This window comes from Herpailurus yagouaroundi, unplaced genomic scaffold (assembly GCF_014898765.1).
Source record: "Herpailurus yagouaroundi ecotype Mexico unplaced genomic scaffold, PumYag 162547, whole genome shotgun sequence".
In the NCBI taxonomy this organism is placed as follows: domain Eukaryota; kingdom Metazoa; phylum Chordata; class Mammalia; order Carnivora; family Felidae; genus Herpailurus; species Herpailurus yagouaroundi.
Genome location: NW_024423268.1, coordinates 1 through 11,763, shown reverse-complemented (window position 1 = coordinate 11,763; position 11,763 = coordinate 1). Strand labels below are relative to the sequence as shown.

At 52.5% G+C, this 11,763-nt stretch overlaps 1 protein-coding gene across 2 annotated transcripts; it reads right to left on the bottom strand.

Moving 5' to 3' along the window:
* Nucleotides 1-344: 344 nt before the first annotated feature.
* On the bottom strand, nucleotides 345-7,305 carry LOC121026824 (calcium homeostasis modulator protein 3). 2 transcript variants are annotated; one of them, XM_040469627.1, is made up of 4 exons: nucleotides 7,215-7,305; nucleotides 5,893-6,312; nucleotides 4,111-4,366; nucleotides 345-1,319 (listed from the first exon to the last, which is right to left on the bottom strand). In XM_040469627.1, exons 2-4 carry the CDS (start codon nucleotides 6,177-6,179, stop codon nucleotides 819-821), a joined length of 1,044 nt encoding a protein of 347 aa, XP_040325561.1. In that variant the 5' UTR covers nucleotides 6,180-6,312; nucleotides 7,215-7,305; the 3' UTR covers nucleotides 345-818. The 2 variants fall into 2 exon arrangements, with proteins under 2 accessions (XP_040325561.1, XP_040325562.1); XM_040469628.1 differs by lacking the exon at nucleotides 7,215-7,305 and having other exon boundaries at nucleotides 5,893-6,379.
* Between the last annotated feature and the right edge of the window lie 4,458 nt (nucleotides 7,306-11,763).

Here is an 11,763-nt window from a genome sequence, read left to right as displayed (position 1 = left end):
CTATGTAGCAGCCAGACTTCTGGGATAAAATTCCAGCCCCTACATGGATGGCCCCAGGCAACTCAACCTCTTTAGGCCTCAGTTTGCTCCTCTAAAATGGGGCTAATAATCTTCCTACTTCATTAGGTTATCATAAGTATTAAATGAGCTGTATATGTAAGAACAACGCCTGCCATGTAGTACCATTTAAGCATGTTAGATGTTATTATATTATTATTATCTTTTAATGTTTCTTCATTTTTGAGAGAGAGAGAGAGAGAGAGAGAGAGAACAAGCAGGGGAGGGGCAGAGAGAGAGGGAGACACAGAATCTGAAGCAGGGTCTGATGCAGGGCTCGAACTCACTAACCATGAGATCATGACCTGAGCTAAAGTCGGATGCTTAACTGACTGAGCCACCCAGGCGCCCCAATGTTATTATTATTTTTAAATTTAGAATCTGGACATCTAGGACCCAGAATTCATGGCGGATCTATTTAGACTCTTGCTACTTAGCTCTATTAGGCTCTTGCTAGTTCACACGTGTCAATGTGGCCTGGGAGCAAGATAGAAATGCAATTTCAGACCCAGCTCTGGATGCACTGAATCAGAATCTGCATTTAACAAGAGCCCAGGTGAACAGTGAGCTCACTGAAGTTTGTGAAGCCCTGCTTTCGAGCACACGGGAGGCCACACCCTGAAACTAGGCCAGAGATTGGGCTGTTTGGGGGAAGGAGGCCAGCAAGGGTTAGGTTGCCCTGCCTTGGGGTCAGCACCGCCTGGAAATCCCCCAGACCGTTTTCAGTGCGGGCACTCCACGAGAGGACACTGCTGGGGTCCCTACACGCTGGTGTGCTGGGACAGCCTGGTGCCTGGGGCCACCGTGAGGGCGCGGTGGTTGAGCCCTCCCCTCCCCCCCCAGATCCCAGGGGATGCCAGGAGGTCGAGTGGCGGTTTGCTGGAGTACCAGGTGCTCAGGAGGCGGTCCACCTGCTCCCGGCTGCAAACGGCACGCAGGTGGGCCTTCCCGCCTCCGCCGCCGTCCAGGCCATCTTGGGGCCCGGGCGTCACGGGGGGCTCGGGGTCCCTGTCCGCGGTGTCCCGGCGCAGCCCCCGTGCCCGCATCTCGCTCTGCATGTTGGCAAAGAAGTGCAGCACGCAGCGGTGCGCGAAGTCCCGCGCATGCTCACAGCACGTCTCGTCGAAGAGCTTCTGCTCCAGGTCCACGTAGTTGCTCCAGTATCTGCGCTGCAGGAAGACCGTCTGGTCGAAGCAGGGCCTCAGGCAGCGGCCCAGGAAAGCCAGGATGATCAGTAGCAGGGTGATACTCCAGCCGATGGCCTGGAGGGGAGGGGTGAGGGGAGGGGCACCAGGTTGAGCGAAGAGAGGCCAGGTGCTATACAGTGTGGCAAGGGTGTTCCAAAGTCTCTCCCTTTACTTACCCCCCCATCTCTCCCCAAATCTGTTCGTGTTCCCATTTAGTCATCCGTCCTTCCAACCACCTCCACCCGTCCTCGCTTCCATTCGATCTCATTCTTGCATCCATCCGTCTGTCCAACTATTTCTCTACCCATCCATCCAGTCATCGATCTCTTACTTGGCTATGTACCTGTCAGCTTCCCATCCAGCCATCCTTGCGACTGTCCTTCCATCTGTGCATCATACGTTCTCCTCCCCATCCATTCATGTTCCCGTACGCTCACCCTTTCTTCCGTTTGTCTATCCACCCTCCCACCGTTCATCCTCCAAACGTTCCTCTGGAAGGAAACCAGAATATGTCACCCCAACATATGCCTCTTTGACACAAAAAGTATCTTGAACGAAGACAATTAAGAAGCAGCAACATAGGAACAGCTCTCTCGACCCTTCTCTTTTCTGCCTAAAGGCAGGAAATACATTCTCCTTTTACTGGGAGACAACTCTTATCAGCCCGGAGACAGCCCCAGAGGAATCTGCCAACAAACCTTACTCCACTAGTTTCCTCTCATGTGTTTACTTTCCCACAGTTTCTGCCCTTGGAGACTAACGTGGCTCTCCTTTGTCCTGCCATTGCTCTACAAAGGTATTGCTCTTTGTTGAAGATGCTAGATAAGTTGAAGTTCTAAGCCACCACTTTGAGTTACTCTTTCTTTGTTTTAGGTTTCTTCCACGTGATGTGCACTGCACAGATTAATAAATTGTGTTTTCCTTCTGTTAATTTGTCTTTTGATAGAGTGTCAGTTGAAAACCTAAGATGGGTGGAGGCAAAATTTTGCCTCCCTTACATTCCCACCAATCCATCCATCCACCCACCACCCATCCATCTACCCACCCACCCACCATCCATCCATCTACCCACCATCCATCCATTCATCCATCCATCCATCCACCCACCTACCCATCCATCCATCCATCCATCCATCATCCTTTTGTTTTTTGATCCAGTCCTTCATCAGTCCTCACACATGCTTATCCGTTGCATCTATGCAGCCACCCATCCTATATTTTGGGAGAGGCACTGGGGACCCAGTCTTTGCTCTCATAGAATGCACACTTGTGGAGGAAACAATGAAATTGGTGATAGATTGGCTGAATGCCATGTTCTGGGATGTATAGGGGGTCATGGGAATACAGAGGAGGGAAACCCAACCTGAACTTGAGGGCTTAGGGAATAGTGAGATTGAGGCTGAGATGTGAAGGATGAGTAAATTTATATAGGATATGAACAGGGAGTAGTGTTCTAGGACAAGTGTGAGGAAAATTTGAAGAGTTCCTTGAGTCTGGATCCTACCCTGGCCTGGCACCTCTCCCTCCTCTCTGCCCGCCGAAAGCTTTAGTCTCTCCAAGGCCTCACTTAAGACACACAGAGAAACTGTGTGCTCCTGGGACAGGCAGAGAAATCACTCCTCTAAGCCACAAAGACATATTTGAATCCTTATCATTTGTGGATGTGGTTTACACAGCTCTCTTATTTGGCCTCTCTCAGGATCCTCCCTTCCACCTACCAGTGTAAAATAGTCGTGTGAGTGTTTTACACACAAGGAACATTTAATGTGCCTGATAGCGTACATCTGAGTCAGGACTCAAACCCTGGTCTGATTGCAAGTTCTACACTCTTTCCTGTGAACTAGCGAGAGCCCAGAGAATTTAAGCCTGCAGGGCCCATCCAAGTGGAGGGGACTGAATCAACTATAGGAGAGACGGAGACCCAGAGGGGGAGTAATGTGGCCAAGGTAGTGTGACCCTGGATCAAATGTGTCCTGAGTACTGGTCCCCCTCTCCATCATGCATTGACCTGCATTTGCCATGAGTCTGCCTTGGTTCTCACAAAGGGCTTGTTTGTGTTTTTATTCCCTGTAGCCCCAGTGATGCGTTGTATGTAGTGGGTTCATGTAAATGCTTTTGGGGGGAACACAGCCCAACTGGGGCTCTGGGAGAGGTGGTGGTGGAATCTGGAGTCTGGGCTAGGGGTGGGACTGGGGTCTGCCTCCAGGGTGAAGGAGTGGGTGCCCGTGTGGGGAACCAGGCATCTGGGGGAGGGCCTGCATTGCAGGGAGGTGGTTCAGAGGTGTGACGACACTTCAGATCCCTGCCCTGCCTCTTAGGAGCCGTGCGGCTTGGACCTGTGAACTAAACTCCCAGAAGCTTAGTTTCCTCACCTGTGAAATGGGTTGATAAGGATTGCACCCGCCTCATAGGGTTGTTCTGAGAATTAAGTGAACTAATGCACATGACATACTTAACACGGTGCCCGACACATAAGTGCTCAATAAATGGTGTTTTTTTTTTTTTCGGGGGGGTGGGATGAAGGTGTTTGGGGGGGGGGGGGGGGCCAGGGCGGAGCAGTGTATCTCCAGTGCTTTCCTGTCATCTAGACTCCTGGGGATGGAACTAGCTGACTCCTGGAGGGTACGGGAACCTGGTGTCTGCCCTGGGGTGAGTTGGCATTGAAGGCAAAGTGCCCACTTCTTAAGGCCCAACAGTGTCCTGTATGTGGATCACGCTCCTAATCCTTCTGGGGACCACCTTCTCCTTAGTTGTGTTTCTAGCAGTGGGGAGGGGCCACAGGAAACCATTTGTACCTCCTCACCCCACAGCCCTCCGAACCAATGCGGGATATTTTCTGGGGCTGGGAGAGAACCACCCGAATTACCTGTGACAGGCATCGTAGGTAGCGAGACACTGCCTTTCTCGCGGGGCTGTCCCTGACCAGCTCATCCTCCTTGCAGGGCACCTTGGCCAGGAAAAGCTGCACCTGGCTGGGGGTCATGTTGGCAAAGTCCAGAAACTTTTCGGGGTCCACGGAGCTGCTGAAGGCACACACGAAGCACTTCCCGTCGAGGAGGGCCAGGAGGATCCAGACAAGGGGGGCAGCCAGCGCTCGCTGCAGCACAGAGGAGCACATATACCTAGGGACAGAGGAAGGGAGGGGTCGCAGAGGCAGCTGGAACTCAGCTGCAGCAGGAAGGTTACAGGAGAGATGCCAGGATGGACTTCCCAGGAGGGCTGGGAAATGCCTGCTGAGGTTACATCAAAGAAATGGCTGCAGCTCCCCCTGCAGAGGTCCCAGCAGAAGAGGGCGGGGAGGAAGGAGGGCTGGGGCCCCGGGAGGTCAGGAAAGTCCCGACGAGCAGTCCTGGGACTGAAACACTGGGAAGCTCTTGTGCCTCCTACTCTAGGCCTTGTAGCAGGCTCTGTTGGTGCCCTGCCCTCGCCGGAGGCACTAACATCTTTAGTGAGTAGTTCCTTTCCTCTGGTGTCTGATCTCAACTACCTGCCAGGCTCTGCCCAAGGGCTTCGGAGGAGTCTCTGCTCCCAGAGCGGAAAGCTGAAAGCCAGGAGAGTTGACAACCCCAACCAACCTTCAAGCCACAGGGACAGGCCTGGTGGGTAAGACCCTAGACTCTCAGCGGGACAATCCGCGTTCTCAGAAGGTCCCCAGAAGGAATGACCCCAGTTGCCCACTCAGTACCACACTCTCCCCAGAGCTGCTTTTGTGGGGGAGCCTAAAGTAGGACAGCCCTACCCAATAACGCTTCCAGAGGCAGCGCCTCGCACACCTCCCTCCAGGTCCAGAAGCCCACCCTCCCTCTGTCCCCAAAGGGTCTCTTCTGCCCTTCTGCCCTTCGGGAGGTTGCGTGTGGGTCATGGGACAAGAGCCCAGTGGAGCTGTATTCACTGGGTCCAGGAGGAAAAGGCAAAGGGCACAGCTATGCGTATGACCCTCCCCGCGTGGCAGAATCACCGGGAGCACGGATCCCCAGGCACCCCGAAGCCGGGGCCCCTGTGCACAGCAGGCAGGTGCTGTCTCTGACTTGGACTGTATACAAAGTATGAAATGACATATGCTGGGCTGTGTATATGTGGGCATGGCCTACCCAGCAGGGAATTATAAATACATCGTAGATAAGGGTGGCTCTGGCGTTTTCTGGGGGCGGTGTGGTCAGAAGGTGGAACTGAGGACTTGTTACGGACTTCCATCGATGGGTTTTGATATACGGCACCAAGCAGGTGCGAGGCTTTGAGGACACCGCGGTATAACAGGTGAGGTCCTTGCCCCCCGAGGACTTACAGGAGACGGAATGCAGCCTTGCAGCCGGTCACGCCTCCTACCACATGTGAGCACTGGCTGTGGGTGTCACGAGATGGCCCTTCACGTATGTGCGGAGTTGCAACTCGTGGCCAGAGAACAGACGTGACCCGGGCAATTCTTAGGAATCCTGCACTGGCCGTAGAAGGGCGACAAATGACAGGAGCAGAAACATCCGTTTCCACTCCGGAAACTGGCTAGTGAGTCCCTGTGGGTTGATGTTTCCCTGCTTGGGGGTGGGTGGGGGAGCCAGGAGGATCATCGGGCTTGGGGAGTCACCGGCAGCGTCTGAGGGGGGAGACCCCTGACCATGCCCAGGGGTAGCTGGGTGGCGTGGGACCGTACCTGATGATGCCAGGGTCCTTCCTCCGGTGCCCCACGGGCCGGCGCCACTCCTCAACCATCACCACGGACTGCCGGTTGGCAAGGAGGCCACAGAGGAAAAGGGCAAGTGGGGGTGTCAGCAGCAGGCCCAGGCCATAGAGGGCATTGTAGCGCGCCAGGCAGGGGCAATTGAAGTCGAAGGAGGAGTACAGCTTGACGGTGACCGCGGCCAGCAGCAGGCAGATGCCATTCATCACTGACTCCGAGCTGGACTGGAAGTGCTGGAAAAGCACACGGAACTTTTCCATGGCTCTGGCCCGGGGGCGGTGGGCAGCCGCGGGTCGGGGGGTAGCAGCGAGGCTTCGGCCACCTTCCTGGCCAAACCCAGGCCACTCTAGGGGCAAGCCTGGGGTGCAGAGGAGGGTCTTCTCTTCCAAAGGCCTGAGGGGACAAGGAGGGGGTGACGTTCAGCCCCCAGCCCAGCCTCTGGTGTCCCTCCAAAGACGCCAAAGATGTGAGGCAGTCAGTCGCAGGCTCTCTCTGCAAAGTGCCCCCCCCCACCCCCGCCCCAGCTCCAGCCCCGGCTGTGCCCCAGTGCCACTCCCCTCCTCTCTGGAGGGAAGTCAATGCCAGCTCAAAGCACCCTTAGGCAAATGTCACTCCACCCTCCCCAGCCCATTCCTTCCTCTCTTCAGGGTTTGGATACTAAGCCTGACAGCTGGTGGGGCTTTGTGTGGGGGACAGGCAAATTCTGGGCGTGGTAAGGCAACAGTGCCAATGAGGCCAATTATATTTTCCGGACTTAGTCAAAAACACGATTGGGCTCCGCTGAGTCCAGGTAGATTTCATGTTGGCTTTCACGCTGGGAGGAGCCAGGGGGCACCTCACCCTGCCTGAAGACTGCCTGGAAGAGAAGACCCTTGAGAAGAGCCCAAACCGTGTTTTAACGTTTGCTGGGTTAGGGCTTCTGGAAGGGGAAGGCCTTCCTGGCAGAGGGTCCCGTATGGGCAAAGGCATGGAGGTGAGAAGCAGCCTGGTGTGGGCCAGTAGTGTGGGGTTGCTGGACTGTAGCATCAGACAGGAGGTGTCGTGAGAGGGGACTGGAGGAGTCAGTGGATGCCTGCCACCTTCTTTTCCATTTTATTCCACTGTCCCCAGGTCTGGCACCCGACCGGCCCAGGTATCTCTAAAGCACAGCTCTCCTACATCACTCACCTGCTCAAGTGTGACCAAGGGCTCCCTCAGCTTCCTTAGCCTGGCATTCAAGGCCCTCCTAATTGTACCCAGACGTGCCTTCCTACTCCACATCCTCCCCACCTGAGACCCTTGCCCCTTCCTCCCACCTGCTCTTCAAGAGGCAGCTCAAACGCAGCCCGGTCACCAAGCCCCACCCCTGGTGACCTCAGCCCTGTGGGAACCTCTACCTCCCCTCTGGCCCCTGAACGGCTGCCTCAGCCTGTTATTGATCTTCCTCAGGGGTGGGGTGTGGATCTCCCAATCAGGGCAGGGATCTGGACTACAGCTGGTTCTCTGCAGTGTCTAGCACGGTGCTGCGTGCATAGTCAGTGACAGCAAGTGTTTGTTCTCTGGGATAGTGATGCCCAGAAGCCCTCATTTCATCTCAGGCTCTGTCCTCTCTGCCGGCCACTTGGCCTGCACCTGCCTCCCTGTTTGCTCCTAGGAAGCCAATGAGTAGAATGTGGGTCCTGCCCTAATCTCTGTCTCTCTCCCTTTCTTTCTCTGTCTCTCATTCTGTCTCTGTCTCTCTCTGATTCTACCAGTGTGTGTGTGTGTGTGTGTGTGTGTGTGTGTGTGTGTGTGTGCGTGTGACTCTTTGTGTCCCTCTGTGTCTTTCTGGGGGTCTTTCTGTCTCTGTCTCTCACTGTTGCTGCCTCTTCTTTCTATCTTTCCCTTCTCCTTGCCTGCTGTCCACCCTGTAGCTGTCCTACTGACCCCCACTTCTGACATTGGCAGCCCAGCTTGGGGGGGAGGAGCGAGGCTGTCAGAGGAGCCCATGGGTCTGTTCCTGGGGTCCCAGATCAGTGGTCCTTGGGCCTGGAGCCTGGGCCAGGGTGGGTGAGGTGGCCAGACCCCAGCTACTTAGGCTTCTCCTCAATCTTCGTCTCTCTGGCTTCCTCACTCAGCCCAGGGTGACTTCTGAGATAAAGAAAAACCTTAGGGACTGGTTGGTCCTGATCCCACTGTGCCCTGCTCTGTCCAGCCTGGACCAGTGGTTCCCCCTGGGCTCCAAGTGATGGCCTTAGTCAAGTTCATACATCAGCTTTGTTGTCCTTTCCTCAGACCCAGGGTCCTCATGGTCATGAATGCAACTTTACGCCAACCCCGTAGGGCACGTGAGGTTAGTGTCCTTCTGTATCCTTCCTCAGAGACCCAGCCTAACCCTCCCGTCTCCATGGCTCTCTCACCCCAAGTACTGTAGCCACACTCACCACCCTTGTTTCTTTTTTCTTTTTTTTAAGTTTATTTATGTATTTTGAGAGAGACGGACAGCGCAAGTGGGGAAGGGACAGAGAGAGGGAGGAAGAAAGAGAATCCCCAGCAAGCTCCACACTCAGGGCAGAGCCCGATGCAGGGCTCGAACTCATGCACGATGAGATCATGACCTGAGCTAAAGTCAGCCATTTAACTGACTGAGCCACCCAGGCACCCCACCACCCTTATTTCCATAGTCTCTAATAACTTCGAGAAAAAACTCCATTTTTTCCTGATTAATCACAGCGTTCTTAAGCATTTAAAATTACGGAACATGAACGTGTCCCCATCACGGCAACCCCCAGAGAGACTCCTTGTCCCTGCGTCGGCGCGTGTCCTTCCAGACTTGTTGCAGGGCCCACATGGACACGTGCCAGCTGGGCTGCCTGGAATTCCTTGGGACAACCAGCGACCACTGTGAATCCACCACAGGGGGCCGCTCCTCCCTTGGGAGTGCCAGTACGGGCAGCTCAGGCCTCCACCCGCTGGCTCACTCGCTCGCTCGGAGGCACATCTCTGTCTCTTCTCTTAACACCCGTCCCGCGGGTCTGCCGCTGTGTCTTGCCTTCAGTTCCCTGAAGGATAAGGGCCCAACTGTTTGAGGGACCCCCGGACCTGCAAAATAAATTTTGCGGGGGTCACTTAGCCTGTATTTTAAGCCAGACGGTCCCAAATGTGTCCTGCAAGTTTCATAACCATCTGTGCGGTCTGTATCTCTGATGAGGTAGCAACAGACAGAAAGCTGGGTCTCATTTATTATTTGTATTTTACACAATGAGTGTGTTAGTCTGGGTCCTATGAGACAGGATTACCTGTGGGAGGGAAAATGGGGAGGGAGCTGGAGGAGGTGGGAGGGCCATCACGGGCATGCAAGTGTGACCCTGAGTGCGAAACTTCTCCTTTTTTATATTAAATATAATTTAATTGGTTTGTCAGATTGGTTTCCACACGACACCCAGTGCTCATCCCAGCAGGTGCCCTCCTCAATGCCCATCACCCACTTTCCCCTCTCCCCCACCTCCCATCAACCCTCAGTTTGTTCTCAGTATTTAAGAGTCTCTTATGGTTTGCCACCCTCCCTCTCTGTAACTTTTTCCCCCCTCCCTCCCCCATGGTCTTCTGTTAAGTTTCTCAAGATCCATATATGAATGAAAACATGTGGTATCTGCTTTCTCTGCCTGACATTTCACTTAGCGTAATACCCTCCAGTTCCATCCACGTAGCTGCAAATGGCCAGATTTCATTCTTTCTCATTGCCACGTAGTATTCCATTGTATATATAAACCACATCTTCTTTAACCATTTGTCAGCTGATGGACATTTAGGCTCTTTCCGTAATTTGGCTATTGTTGAGAGCGCTGCTATAAACATTGGGGTACAAGTGCCCCTATGCATCAGCACTCCTGTATCCCTTGGGTAAATTCCTAGCAGTGTTAGAGCTGGGTCATAGGGTAGGTCTATTTTTAATTTTTTGAGGAACCTCCACACTGTTTTCCAGAGTGGCTGTACCAGTTTGCATTCCCACCAACAGTGCAGGAGGGTTCCCGTTTCTCCACATCCTCGCCAGCATCTATAGTCTCCTGATTTGTTCATTTTTGCCACTCTGACCGGCGTGAGGTGGTATCTCAGTGTGGTTTTGATTTGTATTTCCCTGATGAGGAGTGACGTTGAACATCTTTTCATGTGTCTGTTGGCCATCCGGATGTCTTCTTTAGAGAAGTGTCTATTTGTGTCTTATGCCCACTTCTTCACTGGATTATTTGGGTTTTTTGAATGTGGAATTTGGTGACTTCTTTATAGATTTTGGATACTAGCCCTTTGTCTGATATGTCATTTGCAAATATCTTTTCCCATTCCGTTGGTTGCCTGTTAGTTTTGTTGACTGTTTTCTTTGCAGCGCAGAAGCTTTTTATCTTCATGAGGTCCCAATAGTTCATTTTTGCTTTTAATTCCCTTGCCTTTGGAGATATGTCAAGTAAGAAATTGCTGCAGCTGAGGTCAGAGGTTTTTTTCCTGCTTTCTCCTCTAGGGCTTTGATGGTTTCCTGTCTCACATTCAGGTCCTTCATCCATTTTGAGTTTATTTTTGTGAATGGTGTAAGAAAGTGGTCTAGTTTCAACCTTCTGCATGTCGCTGTCCAGTTCTCCCAGCCCCATTTGTTAAAGAGACTGTCTTTTTTCCATTGGATACTCATTCCTGCTTTGTCAAAGATTAGTTGGCCATACGTTTGTGAGTCCAATTCTGGGGTCTCCATCCTATTCCATTGGTCTAGCCTGGTTCATTCTCCCGGGCTCCTAATGTAGCTGAGAACCACCTCCGCCACATTCTTCATGTGAGTGCGGGTCCTGGAGAGGCTGGTTGTCTGTCAGAGGTCACACAGCCTGGTGGGGACAGAGCCAGAAGGAAGCAGGGATCTCCTTCTGTACCTTCCAACTATAATCACCTGCTGGGCTGCTCACCCTGAGGGCCCCCAGCCCCCTGTAACCTAGGGGCTCTCTGGAAAAGATCAAACAATCCTTCTGGGAGAACACTGCAAGAAACCGGGACAAGGTTTCCCCCAGGCCAACCTGTTCACAGCTCCAACCTGAGAGGTGAGACAGAGCTCCCGAGTCAGCTCACCACAACTTAAAGAGACATTATCTCCCCGGGTATGAGTGTGACTTTGCGTTTTAAAAATTCTGCATTTTCTAAATATCTACTTTCATAATAATGATTTTAGAAATTTCCCAATAAAAATCATGAACTGTTTTTGTTGGAAATACTCAAAGGGTATTCAGAACAAGGGAAAAGGGTAGGAGAATCCCATTTTGTGGCTGGGGGCCCGGGTCTGCTGAAACAGGAGAGGCAGAAATATAGGGAAGAATTGGAGGACACTTACTTTACTCCATAGGGGCCCCTCGGTGGCTCAGTTGGTTAAGTGACTGACTCTTGATTTCAGCTCAGGTCACGATCTCACAGTTTGTGAGTTCAAGCCCCGCATCAGGCTCCGTGCTGACAGTGCAGAGCCTACTTGGAATTCTCTCTCCTCCTTCTCTCTCTGCCTCTCTCTGCCCCTCCTCAGCCCTTGCTCTCTCTTTCCATCTCTAAATAAATAAATAAACAAAACATTTTGAAAAAAACTGTAGACCTGCATGATAATGCCTTCACTCAGCTTTTCCTCCTTTTTTCTTTTTTTTTTTTGTAATTTTATTTATTTATTTATTTTTATTTATATATGAAATTTATTGTCAAATTGGTTTCCATACAACACCCAGTGCTCATCCCAAAAGGTGCCCTCCTCAATACCCATCACCCACCCTCTCCTCCCTCCCACCCCCCATCAACCCTCAGTTTGTTCTCAGTTCTCAACAGTCTCTTATGCTTTGGCTCTCTCCCACTCTAACCTCTTTTTTTTTTTTT

Coding starts and splice junctions, on each gene's coding strand:
- LOC121026824 (XM_040469627.1), bottom strand. CDS start 6,179: ATGGAAAAGTTCCGTGTGCTTTTCCAGCACTTCCAGTCCAGCTCGGAG. Junction 4,367..5,892: donor AAGGACCCTGGCATCATCAG/GTACGGTCCCAC, acceptor CTCTGTCCCTAG/GTATATGTGCTCCTCTGTGC. Junction 1,320..4,110: donor ACCTACGATGCCTGTCACAG/GTAATTCGGGTG, acceptor CCTCCCCTCCAG/GCCATCGGCTGGAGTATCAC.